The 13,504-nt window shown below is 33.5% G+C and overlaps 1 protein-coding gene across 1 annotated transcript in view; it reads right to left on the bottom strand.

Annotated features, from left to right (window-relative positions):
* Positions 1-13,504, bottom strand: part of LOC113404413 (neurogenic locus Notch protein) — a 114,987-nt gene that overhangs the window by 27,890 nt on the left and 73,593 nt on the right. The window contains exons 4-5 of the mRNA XM_026645294.2: positions 10,977-11,321; positions 1,136-1,298 (exon numbers count right to left, since the gene is read on the bottom strand). Coding sequence (XP_026501079.1) covers positions 1,136-1,298; positions 10,977-11,321 — 508 coding nt within the window. The remainder of the gene's footprint in view (positions 1-1,135; positions 1,299-10,976; positions 11,322-13,504) is intronic.

Here is a 13,504-nt window from a genome sequence, read left to right as displayed (position 1 = left end):
TGATCATTTACAATTAATACAACAATACTGAGTACTGCCGTTTGGTGGTAGAATATCTGATGAGTGGTTAGTACAAAGCCCTACCACTAAGTGTAACGTAAATTATTATTTCGATATAATATGATGATCTTACTAATATTTTAAAGACTAAAGACATATTTTGTCTAAAATTTTATATCACTACAATACATCACAATTGAATGGTGATTATTTCTTGCAAATGTTTTTGTACAATTAATAAGACAATTGAATTGTCATATTATTTGTGCCTGTGAACAATTTTTCGGCATACATACAAAGGTACCGAATAAAATTTTAGCGTTAGACGAAAAAAGATCTTATCGCACTGCAGTAAGAATGGAAATTCTACTTCATAGCTTCGTAATAACTTCCAATTATTATTGTAACGGCTATTGTTACCTTAAATAGAATTTCGTTTCGCAGTATCGTCAAAAAGACGTTCGAAATTGATCCTTAAGACATCGTGATAAGGGTTTGTTGAATAACATTTGGCATTGGCAGGTGTGACTTGGTACGCTATTTTGTGGACGATAGCTTGTATAAGTTATTTGTTAAATTAAAAGAAAGTTTAAAGACTTTATGCGTTAAATTAGATATTTAAAAATATATATTATTCTATAAAAAAATCTCTTAGAGTAAAATCCACTAAATGTCCCACAACTGAGTAAAAGTCACTTTTCGTTTAAGGACGCGATTGGACACTTTACCACGCTGCTTCAGTCGCATTCTTGTAGATTTGTGATACAGTATTAATAATATATTACAGACTAGCGACCCGCCCCGGCTTCGCACGGGTGCAATGCTGATACAAAATATACAACGGTATGTCTTTATATATAACGTTTACTGTTTCTCTACTATATTGTGCATGTTTTATACATATAAACCTTCCTCTTGAATCTATTTATCTATTAGGAAAAACCGCATAAAAATCCGTTGTGTAATTTTAAAAATCTAAGCATACACAGGGACAGACAGACAGCGGTAAGCGACTTTGTTTTATACTATGTAATGATAGCACGCAATTCAGATCAGCCTAAGATAGAGTTAGCATTACGAAGGCAGGTTTTAGGTTTTAGGTTGTGAGCTCAAAATACTGCATAATCTATCTTACCTCAATGCACATTCGTCAACATCCGCCTCGCACAAGGTACCGGTGAATGTCGGGGGACACTCGCACGTATAAGAGTTCAGGCCGTCGATGCACGTCGCTCCATTCTGGCAGAGATGACCAGGACAGTCGTCGATGTCGATCTCGCAGTTCTGGCCTCGGTAACCTGGGAAACACAAGGAAATTACAATAGTGATACTTTTTTACACATACATGTATAAAATATGTTATAAAATAGTTTGCTTAAACGATTATAAATCATCAACCGACCTCGTGCAATGGATTCCTAGATTGATCAACTTAATATATAAAATCGATGTTACGTTGAACGCAAGATACACAAGGTTCATAGGCTCCCCGTATTATCGACCTGACTGACTGTTTGGTATAAACCTTGTGACCATATAAGCATCATCACCTGCCTTCAATGTCAGTTTCTCAGAATAGTATTTTTATTGGACATACTGGTGTCTCGGCTGAATTATGACCTTGTAGGTCTTTCAACTTTGGCAACGTGACTCATTCACGGTAGTAATCATATCAGATTACAAACATTAACTTTTATTAAGAAGATAATTCTGACCCAATCGGTTCGATAAAAGCTCGTAAATGGCCCATGTGCTGGGGAAAGGGTTTGTGGATATGCAAGAGGCAGCATTTATTAGACCCATTCGAGTTTCCGCGACGTTTCTCATTGTTTGCGAGCACGAGATAAATTATATGCATTGAAAACTTAGTTAAGCTTATTGGATTTTGACGCGTCCTTCGGTTATGAACCACGTTAACTAATTATTTATGTAAACCAGGCTTTCAATATACAAGTGGTGATTACTTATACGACACGTGCAGGTTTCCTCGCGATGTTTTGATGGAATTATTTATAAGCACTGAACCAATTAATGAGGCACTAATTGAAAACTTAGTAATGCTCTTTTGGTATCACCCTGGTATAGGTATTCACTTGTGTTCATTAAGTAATATAATCTAATTTGTATTTTAATTGCTATCTTTAATCGCACACAGTCATCTCACGCTCACTAAGACATTTTATAAGGACGAGCGTCACCCATACACTGCGATAATTTAGCGAGGAAGGGCGCGCCTTCGTCAGCGTTTAGATCTGTATGTGTTATAATGTAATTCTATCCACTGAATGTCTTGATCACTAGTTGTTTATCTTATCCAGGCCTCAGGTAAGACGGATGGCTTGACATGGAAATATTGATAGAAAATTCTAGAAGATAAATGAACGATGGTTGCACAAGAAAAGGCGTGTTGAAATCCATCAACACAACGGACCGTACACATGCGATTAGCAACTCGGCAGCTCATTACCTTCATTAGTCCGATCGTTCCCACGCACATGTGCGCTTATGAGAAAACATTTAAATCTTTAGGGGGGAAAAAACGTAACGTAAACATGTACGAAACTTTCAATGTGTCATGTGCATGTGTTTCAGTTGGTAATTGTTTCTGAATTTTACATGTTTATTGAAAAAAAATAAAGTCATGTTTATTATGGTTTTAGGTCGTATATTATTTGCCTACAGACGCGGGAAAAAAAATGTTTTGAATATTTATATTTTTTTCTAATATTCATTCAGTTAACGTTAAGTGATTTATTTTATTATGTCTTTATTTATGTTTATCATTGTATTATTGGTCAACTTGTGCTGATACAGCAATTAACAAAGTTCCAAGTTTCATTGTTTTTATAAGAAAACGACAATTCATCTAAAATTTAACAGCAACCAAACTTTTAATATTATAAAACATATTAATTAATTAATTCCTACATTCAAATTAAGTATTTGACATTTAAAAACCATAAAATCGTATTTTAAAAAAATCATTCACGACTTATTTTAGCTGTTAAACTTTAGATATTCAAATCGTTTTAATAAATTAACTTATTAATTGAAAGATTAACGTATTTTTGTATATCTGATGCCGGAATTGATTCGTATTCTGCAAATTACTTCACTGTGTTTGACCTTTGTCAATTTAATATATCTTAACATTTATTAACATATATATCAATCTTTATGCTTTGAAAAAATCATTATAAATGTTCATCGTTCAACAGCCGTGTGTTAGAGTGTGGAGAGGGGAAAAAATACAAATACAAGACCCAGAACATGACAAACACCCGTTTTGCTTGTACAGTCAGGGTAAGAAAACCTTCGTCAGTTTTCAAATTAATTCCTTTATCAAGTCGTAAACTCTTAGTACCTTTTGAAACTAAAGCATTAAACAGAAAACTGCACATAAAATTAAACTAACATAGTACGATAACTAGGTTCAAAATAGTGTACATTGCGACGCAATATGTCATACTCAATCGGTAAAGCAGATTATCGCGCATACTGAGCACACGAAAATAGTCCTTAAGGTGACGAACCTTTTCTTACCCCGACTGTACAAATATTTGTAGTGAGAAGGATCGTTCGACCTGCAACCGTTAGTAAACAAGCCAGACTCATAAATTTATGTATTCATTGATTTTTATACCAACCATTTTTTTTATTTACATATTTTGCATCGTGCAACACATACGTGTACAGAGTGTTGCCAGTTTTTTTTAATATTACTTATACAATTACTTGACATTTATTTATTTAAGTCTATTATTGGTACTAAAAACAAAAAGATTTATTTTTAATATTTTATATCTTAATCTAGCATATCGGAATCCCGGGTTTAGTGATTAGCGTGTCCTCTTTGAGCTGCTTCCATCATTTATGTTCTTCGCGTGTTCCCGCAATCTTCTCAATATAGTCTGTCAATCTTTTTTGAGTCTAGTTCTCATAACAAAAAGAAATGATTCGAAATGTACGGAATAGTTCACCTTTTGAATAGTTTTTGTCAGTTTTTCTGGCTTCTGCCTTAAGTATGGATTGCTATAGTTATTACATCTAATTATCGAATTTTAACGTTTACGTTTCAATTGCGATAAAGTGACATTTTTTCCATTCTATATAGTATAAGTGGAACGTATTCACCAAACATATACATTAAAATAAGTTGTAGCAATTCTTGTGAGACATCTCAATGTTATGGACATAAAAACAACAAATCGACTGAAATTACATAAACAGTGTTTACTTTAACCCGCGAGTTCGATCGAATATGCAATAAAATCTAATTAACATTTAATTTACATTATCATACAAAAAAACCACGCTATTGTCAACCTAATAAACATAAACATAGAAACGAAATTCCCGTAAATGTATTACGTGTTTATCGAATGAATATTCGATAGTGTACATTATTTATGGTGAATAAACTTTAAGTTTGGACAATACCATTAACATAAGATGGTTTGAGAGTGTGTTCGTTCTTCTTTCCCATACATATGGTGATATAATTACTACACGGAAGCTATGAAAACTATTTTAAGTCAATATCTAGGGCTGACAACTCGTCAAACTCGCTCTAATTGCTCGTTAAAAAATAAGCGGAAACTATTGAAAGTTACATTACTTTAAGGTGTCTTAGAACATTTTTATTGATCGAAACTAGGTCTCATTTAACTCACACTCCCACGGGCTTAATATTCATATATAATATGATTGCAATTTATATATTATCTATCAACTACGGCATTGGCTAGTTAGAAACCCACTATTGTATAGTAGTTAAAGTAATAATCCCTAGAATTACTTATAGTTTATATAATAAGTTTATGGCACAACAATGTAGGATTATTATCCAAATACGTTTAAAAAATATATAAAAATCAATTATACGTGACAGCCCTGGTCCGAATTAATTGTTATTCATATAACATCTGCGTTTAATCCACTGGCCTCTCTCAATGTGTTTAAACTTAAAGTATATTTTTAATTAATTATATTTTCACTAGGAAAACCTGGTCGACGTTATCCTGGCTTATGTATTATCAACTGTCATAAGCGAATCGTTGAACGGCATGTAATGTGAAGCAATACCATGAAGCGGCGAGTAGCAGCAAAATGTATATATATATTAATATACTACTGGATACAGGCTTCCAGGGTGATATCGGTTTCCACATATGTATGGTCTGAAATAGGTGGAGGAACCCGAATGAATGCGATTAAGAATCGGGAGCTTTCGCGCTTCTTGGAGCCCTATAAGGAGCAGCATAATGACTGATTTACATAATATATATTGTAACAGTATTAAGGTCTATTAAGCTCGAACAGAAATATCAACGTTCATTTATATAAATATATTACATAATACAGGATATTTAATAATGGAAATAATGAACAAAAAAGTTGATTTCGCAATTCTAAGTACAGAGGTAACGAAACGGCTCATTAGATTCATTAGACGTGTAATCTACGAAAATTGTTATAGTTTTGTAATATTTGCAATGTCAAAAACGTATATGCCATTATGTTCTTTCGTGCATTGTATTAAGGACAATATTCGAATAAAGAAATTCGCGAGAAAGTGTCTCGCGCCTGCGAAGCTGCTTACGTCAGAATTTTATATAGACCAGCGCTCGCGCATCTCGACTTCATTAGTTTTAGTTACGAAAAGTCATTAAAACATAAATATAGTGTAAACTACATATATAAAAATTGCAATTCGAAAGGCAATATTTAATGGGGGGGTGGTTGTTGTCATTCTCCTAACTCGTATACGATGTCTAAACTAAATTCAGTACTTAACTCAATTTATTTTTGGAGGGAGACGAGTTCAAGAAGTCCTTACTCTGAATCCACTGGCAATGTGAAAATCTTCCTCATTTCTAACATTATCAATTGGCCCACGCCAGCATATATATGTTATGTCACAGCTGCCTGTTAATTACACTGGCTTACGCACCATTCAAACCAGAACACAACAATCCAGGAGATTGTTGTTTGGGGGTTGAATAATTAACATCACTATTCTAACAATAGCAGATGTAGGCTCGTAGAGCTATACTTTATTCTCAAGGAAAAGCTTTGCAATGCATCAACATAATTTCCATTCTAACTGTAATTTGTTTCGCGATAAAAAAAATATAATATTTAAACAAGACTTAGCAACATTTCATTCATTAATGACTCAACATCATTTCAAGAACCATAATTAAATTTTAAGTACCGTTTTAAGTTGAAGATAAACATTGTAACAACCAGTTGGACACATTTAGTGTGCTGCGGTGCGAGTTGCCCGTCAACGAACGACGTCACTTCCAGTGGAACATGTGTTACTTTGACTGTGGGAAGTGAAATGGAATGATTAAATCAATCTTGAGTGAACGCTTTACGGTTATAAGGCAGCAGACAAACATGTTACCTATTTACATTACAAAACTGGTAGCGTTCTGACCCCGACTTTACAAGTGTAACTTGCAACTAGATTTTTTTTATATATATTATTTTTCAAACTTTCTTCTTAACAAATTTCTTTAAATTCGGTTTAGTGATTCGGTGAAAATTTTGAGCAACAGACAGACAGTTAGTCGAACGTATTATATATATCATTACTATAAATAAAAATTGCAATTTTATTCGTTTTGTATACATACAAAACCATTTTTTAAATATTATATTAGGACCTCTTTGACAGGACAACTTGTCAAAGTATTAATTTCAAAATGAATTACACAAATTGTCTCTCTTAAGAAGATTTTCTTGGCGCTTTTTCTTATACGCTGCTACAATGTTTGTATAGAGGCATACGAAAGAAATTATATCAGACACGTGCAGTCACGATATTTTCCTTCAACATACGAATCATAAACACCTTAAAATTCAGCGTTGCTCGCCTGATTCGAAGCGGCAATCGACACGATGTCCGAACCACTGAGTCTTTCGATATTCAAGTTTCAATACACTATAAATATTAAACCGTATATTTACTATTCATATAAACAAAACGAGCACATTCATTGATAGTTATGTATCTATGGATGTTATATTTTCCGACATATTTATTACCCCTCGGCGCTATATTCTTCTGAACATGATTAGCACCGTGTTCTTTGGTTGACCGATACATAAATACTATTTATAAGATGTTGATATTTTATATTGTGCTTTCAAACTAGCGGAGTCGTGGTCGCCTCGGGCAGTCCACAGAGTAGCCAGACACGCAATGCATGCGTTATAAATATGGTATATTGTTTTAAAATGATTCATCATTGTTTATGTATTATAATTGCCTTTTTTCGTCATACTGTGTATTTGCATCAGTGAACACTGAAGGTGTTAATTATTAAATTTTATTATTGGTTTTAATTGTAAATATTTTTTTTTATCAAAACATACAGATCTAGACACTCACAAAAGCGTACCTTCGCTTTAAATATTTTGATCGGCGAGTATGTGAGAGTGCTTACAAGATCTTAGTGTGACTTAGAGTTAAGACAGCAAGTCATATAAATTAGATTATATTTGTTTTGTTAATAATAGTAAAAACTATAAAATAAACGACGAGAGGCGGACCTTCGTAAGTGAGTCTACGAAAAAGATCAGATCTACGAAACATTGAACGCGATACATTTTGAAATTTTAATTTATTAATTCACACTGAATTCAAAATTTAATAGTTCAGGTCAGGTTTAAAGATATTATTTTATGAAATAATTTTAAAATTTACGTCGTAAAGTTTAAAATGCATTTAAAGGTCGGCATAGCGAATGTTACATTAAAAAAAGGTTTTAGCTTATTTTTGTTTAGCAAAGTCATGTAAATTACTTAGTAATAATAATCGACTCTGAAACATATGCTTAAGTCACATACCTACTACATACATAACATACATAATCAGCCTGTAAATTTCCCACTGCTGGGCTAAGGCCTCCTCTCCCGTTGAGGAGAAGGTATGGAGCATATTCCACCACGCTGCTCCAATGCGGGTTGGTGGAATACACATGTGGCAGAATTTCGTTGAAATTGAATTATAAACACAAATTAAGCACATGAAAATTCAGTGGTGCCTGCCTGGGTTTGAATAAGAAATCATCGGTTAAGATGCACGCGTTCTAACCACTGGGCCATCTCGGCTCGACTGAGTACATTTGATAACAAATTATAATAATAAATAAAAGGATTCAAGCCGTCAAGGATTTAGCACACAGTGCTGAAAGCGCTTTAAATACAGCTTTTCGTTCTACACCCGCTTTCTCTATCGTTACGCTAATCTGTGAAATAAATTGACCAAATGATTTACATAATGTTTCGGTATCTGAAACTACATTGCTATAGTCTTTGATTGCACTCTTGCGAAATAGTTCACAGATAAAATATGTGGGAGAAACTAAGAGTTAAATTTCCTCGGACAAAAGTAAATATATACCGTTTGTTTTGTACGTAGTTATAAAAGTTATATTGGCTTAAAAAAATAAATGTATTTGTTGAATATTGGCTGATTGTCTCATTGCTCATTTCAAGTCGAAAGTCAAAATATAAAAATACATGTTCGAATAAACAGCCTTCAAAATTTATGAGAAAATAAAAAATTGCAAAATATATTTTTAAAAACAAAAAAATCACATTGAAATGTTTAAATAGAAGAAAAAAACGCATAATACGTTACGTACTGACCATTGACCAACACACCGTTCACTAATTTTTAACAATCTGTAGTAAAAGCAACAACACTATCAGAATCGAGTAATTAAAAATTACGTAAACACTTATATAAACTTTTTTCAGGTATTTGTCAATATGTATTTCTATTCCTCAATTAAATAAAACATTAATCTTTTGTTAAGAGTGGGGATAACAATTCAGAGACAGGATTAAACCTGCTGCTTTAAATCTGACATAAATAGAACTTCAATCGGAACAATCTGGCTCTAGCAGTTACCCCTCAAAACATTTTTAATTTTTTTTTTTATGATATCGTTAGGCGGACGAGCAAATGAGCCACCTGATGGTTAGTGGTCACCACCGCCCATAGACAATGGCGTTGTAAGAAATATTAACCATTCCTTACATCACCAATACGCCACCCACCTTGGGCACTAAGATGTTACGTCCGTTGTGCCTGTAGTTACACTGGCTCACTCACCCTTCAAACCGGAACACAACAATACTGAGTACTGCTGTTTAGAGGTAGAATATCTGATGAGTGGGTCGTACCTACCCAGACGGGTAAATTAATACAACTATCTTCTTGTAGGTCTTGAAAATAAGATAAAATATAAAATAATGAGCTATCATTATCATAGGTGAGACAGAACCACATAAAGCAGCATGTTTTACTACAAGCATCCCATACAACACTAATGGTACCGATAGCATCGAAACAAGACTAAACAGCAACGTCAAAGGTCAGAGGCAGAACAGTGACAGGTGCAGAAATTATGGCTTTAACATATTTTATCAAGTAAAATCAATAGGTTGTCTTATGATCTATTTAAAACCGTCTAGATAACGGGGTATGATAATAATCATTTAAGTAAAGTTGTGTAGAGCACTTTTATTTTTATGACCTTTCAATATGTGCGTTGAGGCTGATTATTTTGCATCAAAACGACGCCGCCGAGTTATTTTCCACTTATTAATAAAGCATTAAGTAGTTATTTCTTCACGATTTTGCTTATCACAAATCAATAAGGACGTTTATTATCAAGCCAATTCAGTACAATTATATATACTTATACAAACTAGAGCATACTTCCTCGTAATATATAAATATATATATATATATATATATATTATTTATTATTATATATTCCAGATTATTATCGTCCCAATTACGTATACTCTCTCCAATTATTTAATATAATTCGTCAGACGACCTTTTTACTACAAGTGTGAGCACATCTGCTCGGTGTCTCACGAACGGTTTATTAATTTTATTTTCAAGATAATTCATAACGCAGGGTTTTACGGAGTTTTATTCGTTTTATTTTCAAGAGTTTCAAAAGACTTATAGAAGCTAAATTTCCAAAAGCTCGTCTGAACGAATTTTGACCATAAGCAGCCAATCTTTAAGACTAATGCAAAAGATACATAAATAGATAAAATTATATACTTATAATTGTGCTATAGTGCACAAGAATTAGTGCAAACTAGTAGGAAGGTAAGGCACTCTCTCGGTCGAAAGCGACAGCAATGAGGTCCTCGGCACAGGACCAAAAAGTCCCAACGCATTATGCGAGAGTGTAATGTTGCTGACTACTCAATTCTGGGCTGCGGTATAAATTCCTCGACATGAAAAGCCAAAATGGCTTCCTGTTACCCTGTTCCGTAAATCGACCTTGAAATCTGTATCCTTATACGAGTAAGCTAGCCGTTAAAACAATGAGGCGCTTAACATATATTTAAGGCATACACCAAATAAATTGCCGTATTAATAAAATATTGATTAAAATTTCGTACGGCTGTTAAGTGTTTTAAGTAGGCAATAAGTAATTGGTATAATGTCTGAAATAACGCGATCTTAAAAGGAACTGCCGAGACCAGGCTGTGTTAGGAAACGTGACTCGGTAAGGTAAATTGTCCGAGCATTCAACACCGTTTCGCTTTTGAACTTGATAAATAATTTAACGGTGATGTTAGCACGTGATTAATTGTCGTTTTTGGAATACATTTCTTTAACATATCTTGAGATTAATGAGAGAAAAACGCAAACTTAACTTTATCTGATACGCAAGTACCACAAATCTGCCACGATCACGTTATAATGACTTCCAAAGTTCGGATATATATAACGGTCAGGAAAACGATGATCAAGGAATAAACTACGATATATGATCGCAGCCATTCCTTTGTAAACTATTGCAGAGTAATTTAAATCCGTTCCATTTTCCATTTGGAGCAAATCCGAAAATAATAGTAAAAAAATCTTATTTTTTTTAAATAACTAATATTAAAGTAATGCAAATAATCTTATCGAATACACTTACCGGTAGGACAATCACACTCGTATCTCAACTGATCCAACTGCGTACACCGTCCTCCATGAAGACACGGCGAAGGTTCACAGGGAACGTACTCCGTGTCGCAATCCCTGCCTGTGTATCCTGGCTCACAGACGCAGGTGTAGGAGCCGTGGGTGTTGAAACACCTTCCATGATGGCAAGGTCCTGAACCACTCGAGCATTCGAAGACGTCATCGGTACATCTTGAACCGGTGAATCCAGGCGGACAGGCGCACGAGTAACCGACAGCCGTTGTGTTATCAGCGACGCAACGACCGCCGTTCCTGCACGGTTGTGATGCGCAATGGTCTTCGTGTGAACATTCCTCTCCTGTTAAGAAAGAAAGAAAAATAAGCTTTAGTCCATCGTCTTCCAATTAATTTTTCAATAAATAATATATATTTATAGAATAACATTAACTTTGATTTAATTTGTTCTAGAATATGTGTCCAGTAGTTATGCTTCAGCGCAATCTCGAAACTCACGTCGGAACATGATCGTGTAATGTCAGGAAGCGACAAGCGAAATTGACTGTTTTATATATGATAAAAATAACGCCTCACAGTAGGTCGGCTCGTCATTTCACGAGTGAGATACGTGAACTCTTACAGAACACCTACTGCTATTTATTGTAGTGTCAAAAAACTTAAATGAAAAAACGTGATAAACCCTATAGCCACCGAACTTTATTTGTCATATTAAAAAAAAATGCAATTGATTTATTTTTAGTGAAATCACACAAAGGACATTAAAATAAAATATTCTCATAATTTAAAATTCGAAACCAATTAACAGATGTGTGAATTGTGTTCGAATGTTATTGTAGCGCGTAAAGATACGACTTCATTATATAGTCCCGACTTGATTTCTTAGCGGTCATTTATCAAAAACGTACAGCTCATTAAGATAAACGAACGTATTGAACAGGGAAAGTTTACGATCAACTGTATAAAGGCTTTTAAATAGTACATATATAAATTACAAAAGCGACTAGGAGAATAAATAATTGATGATACATATAGCTCAGGCGAGACATAGCTGTATGACGGAACGTATTAATGTATATGGATTTGAGGAATAATTAGGTATTTAGATACAGGAGTCAATTAAATTAAAATAAAAGTAATTGAAGATTTCTATTGCAGCTTTTCGCGTAACACAATTCAGGATATAATAATAATAATAATAAATGTTTTCTTTTTCAATCATTTTTCTAAAATAAATAAAATTCATAATCATAGATCATACTATCACTTTATCTCTAAGTGTGTACAAATATTCAGAAAGAAAATTTTACAAACACGTATTAACACGTAAAAAATTTGATTGATTAGTTTGTAATATAGCATTTCAGTTTGAAGGGAAGTTGAGTCACTGGCAACTAACATGACATCGTTAATTAAAACAAAAACGAGGACAGTCGAATGCTAAACTACTAGTAGTACACGCGAATCAATCAGAGTACTGTATTTTTGTATTCTTAACCATATAATTTATCTCGTGCTCGGCGGTGAAGGAAAATATAATTAAAATTAAAAAAGTGCACGTGTTGAATGAAAATCTACCACGTTTATGAAATAAACACCGAACTGATTCGATAGTATTTTTCATGACACCTATTCATTAAAAAAATTAAATAACTTCTCAAGGCAATCCTGAATAATCGTTACGGAAGTTACAGTTTACTAGTGTTACCGACTTTAGTTATTTAGATTTAAATACATTGCGGAAATAAACGATACTTTAATAAATCACAAACTGTATCCTTAAAATATTTTAGTATTTCAATTGATTCTTTCCGTTTAGATTTAAATATTTATTTTGATTAATAATACGGTTTTTATTTTGACTAGAAATTAAGCTTATAATTAGAGTCGGACAACCAGCCATCCGTTTGACTGGACACAAACGAGAAAGAAGTGTTAACTAATAAATATTATAAATAGTAAGTAGTTTTTTTTTATTATAATTAAAATCCTAACGTCGAAAATTAAAGTGTAAAGTAAAGTGTTGTGAAGTTTGAGTAATTTAAATAATAAGGGCGTACCACTAGGTTGTAGGGCTTTGTGCAGGCCCGTCTATTTAGGTGACATCCCTATCAAATATTCTTTCGCCAAACAGTAACATTTAGTATAGTTGTGAACCAACTACAGGCATAAAGGACATAATTTAATTCCCATAGAGTGTGGCGCAATGTCGATGTAAAAAAGTTCATATTTCTAATGGCGCTAATGCCTTTGGTCGGTGGGGACCACCTTATCAGCTGGCCAGCCTATATCATAAAAAAATTAAAACATCTCTAATGTTCAATAAGTAGATGTCAATAACAGTATAACATTTTACGATCACGAATATAACTTATCATGTTACAAACGTTACACGAAATCAAACTCGTTTCGGTAATAATCTTTAAACTTAACTAACGGATCTTCGCCTGAGGTCAATACGTTGGAACGAAAACCAATAAAAAACGAATAAATTATATTTTTTAGCTACTTAACGAAAATATCTGT

This window comes from Vanessa tameamea, chromosome 5 (genome assembly GCF_037043105.1).
Source record: "Vanessa tameamea isolate UH-Manoa-2023 chromosome 5, ilVanTame1 primary haplotype, whole genome shotgun sequence".
In the NCBI taxonomy this organism is placed as follows: Eukaryota; Metazoa; Arthropoda; class Insecta; order Lepidoptera; family Nymphalidae; genus Vanessa; species Vanessa tameamea.
Note: the sequence above shows the minus strand (reverse complement) of the source record. Positions and strands in the feature narration are given on the sequence as shown.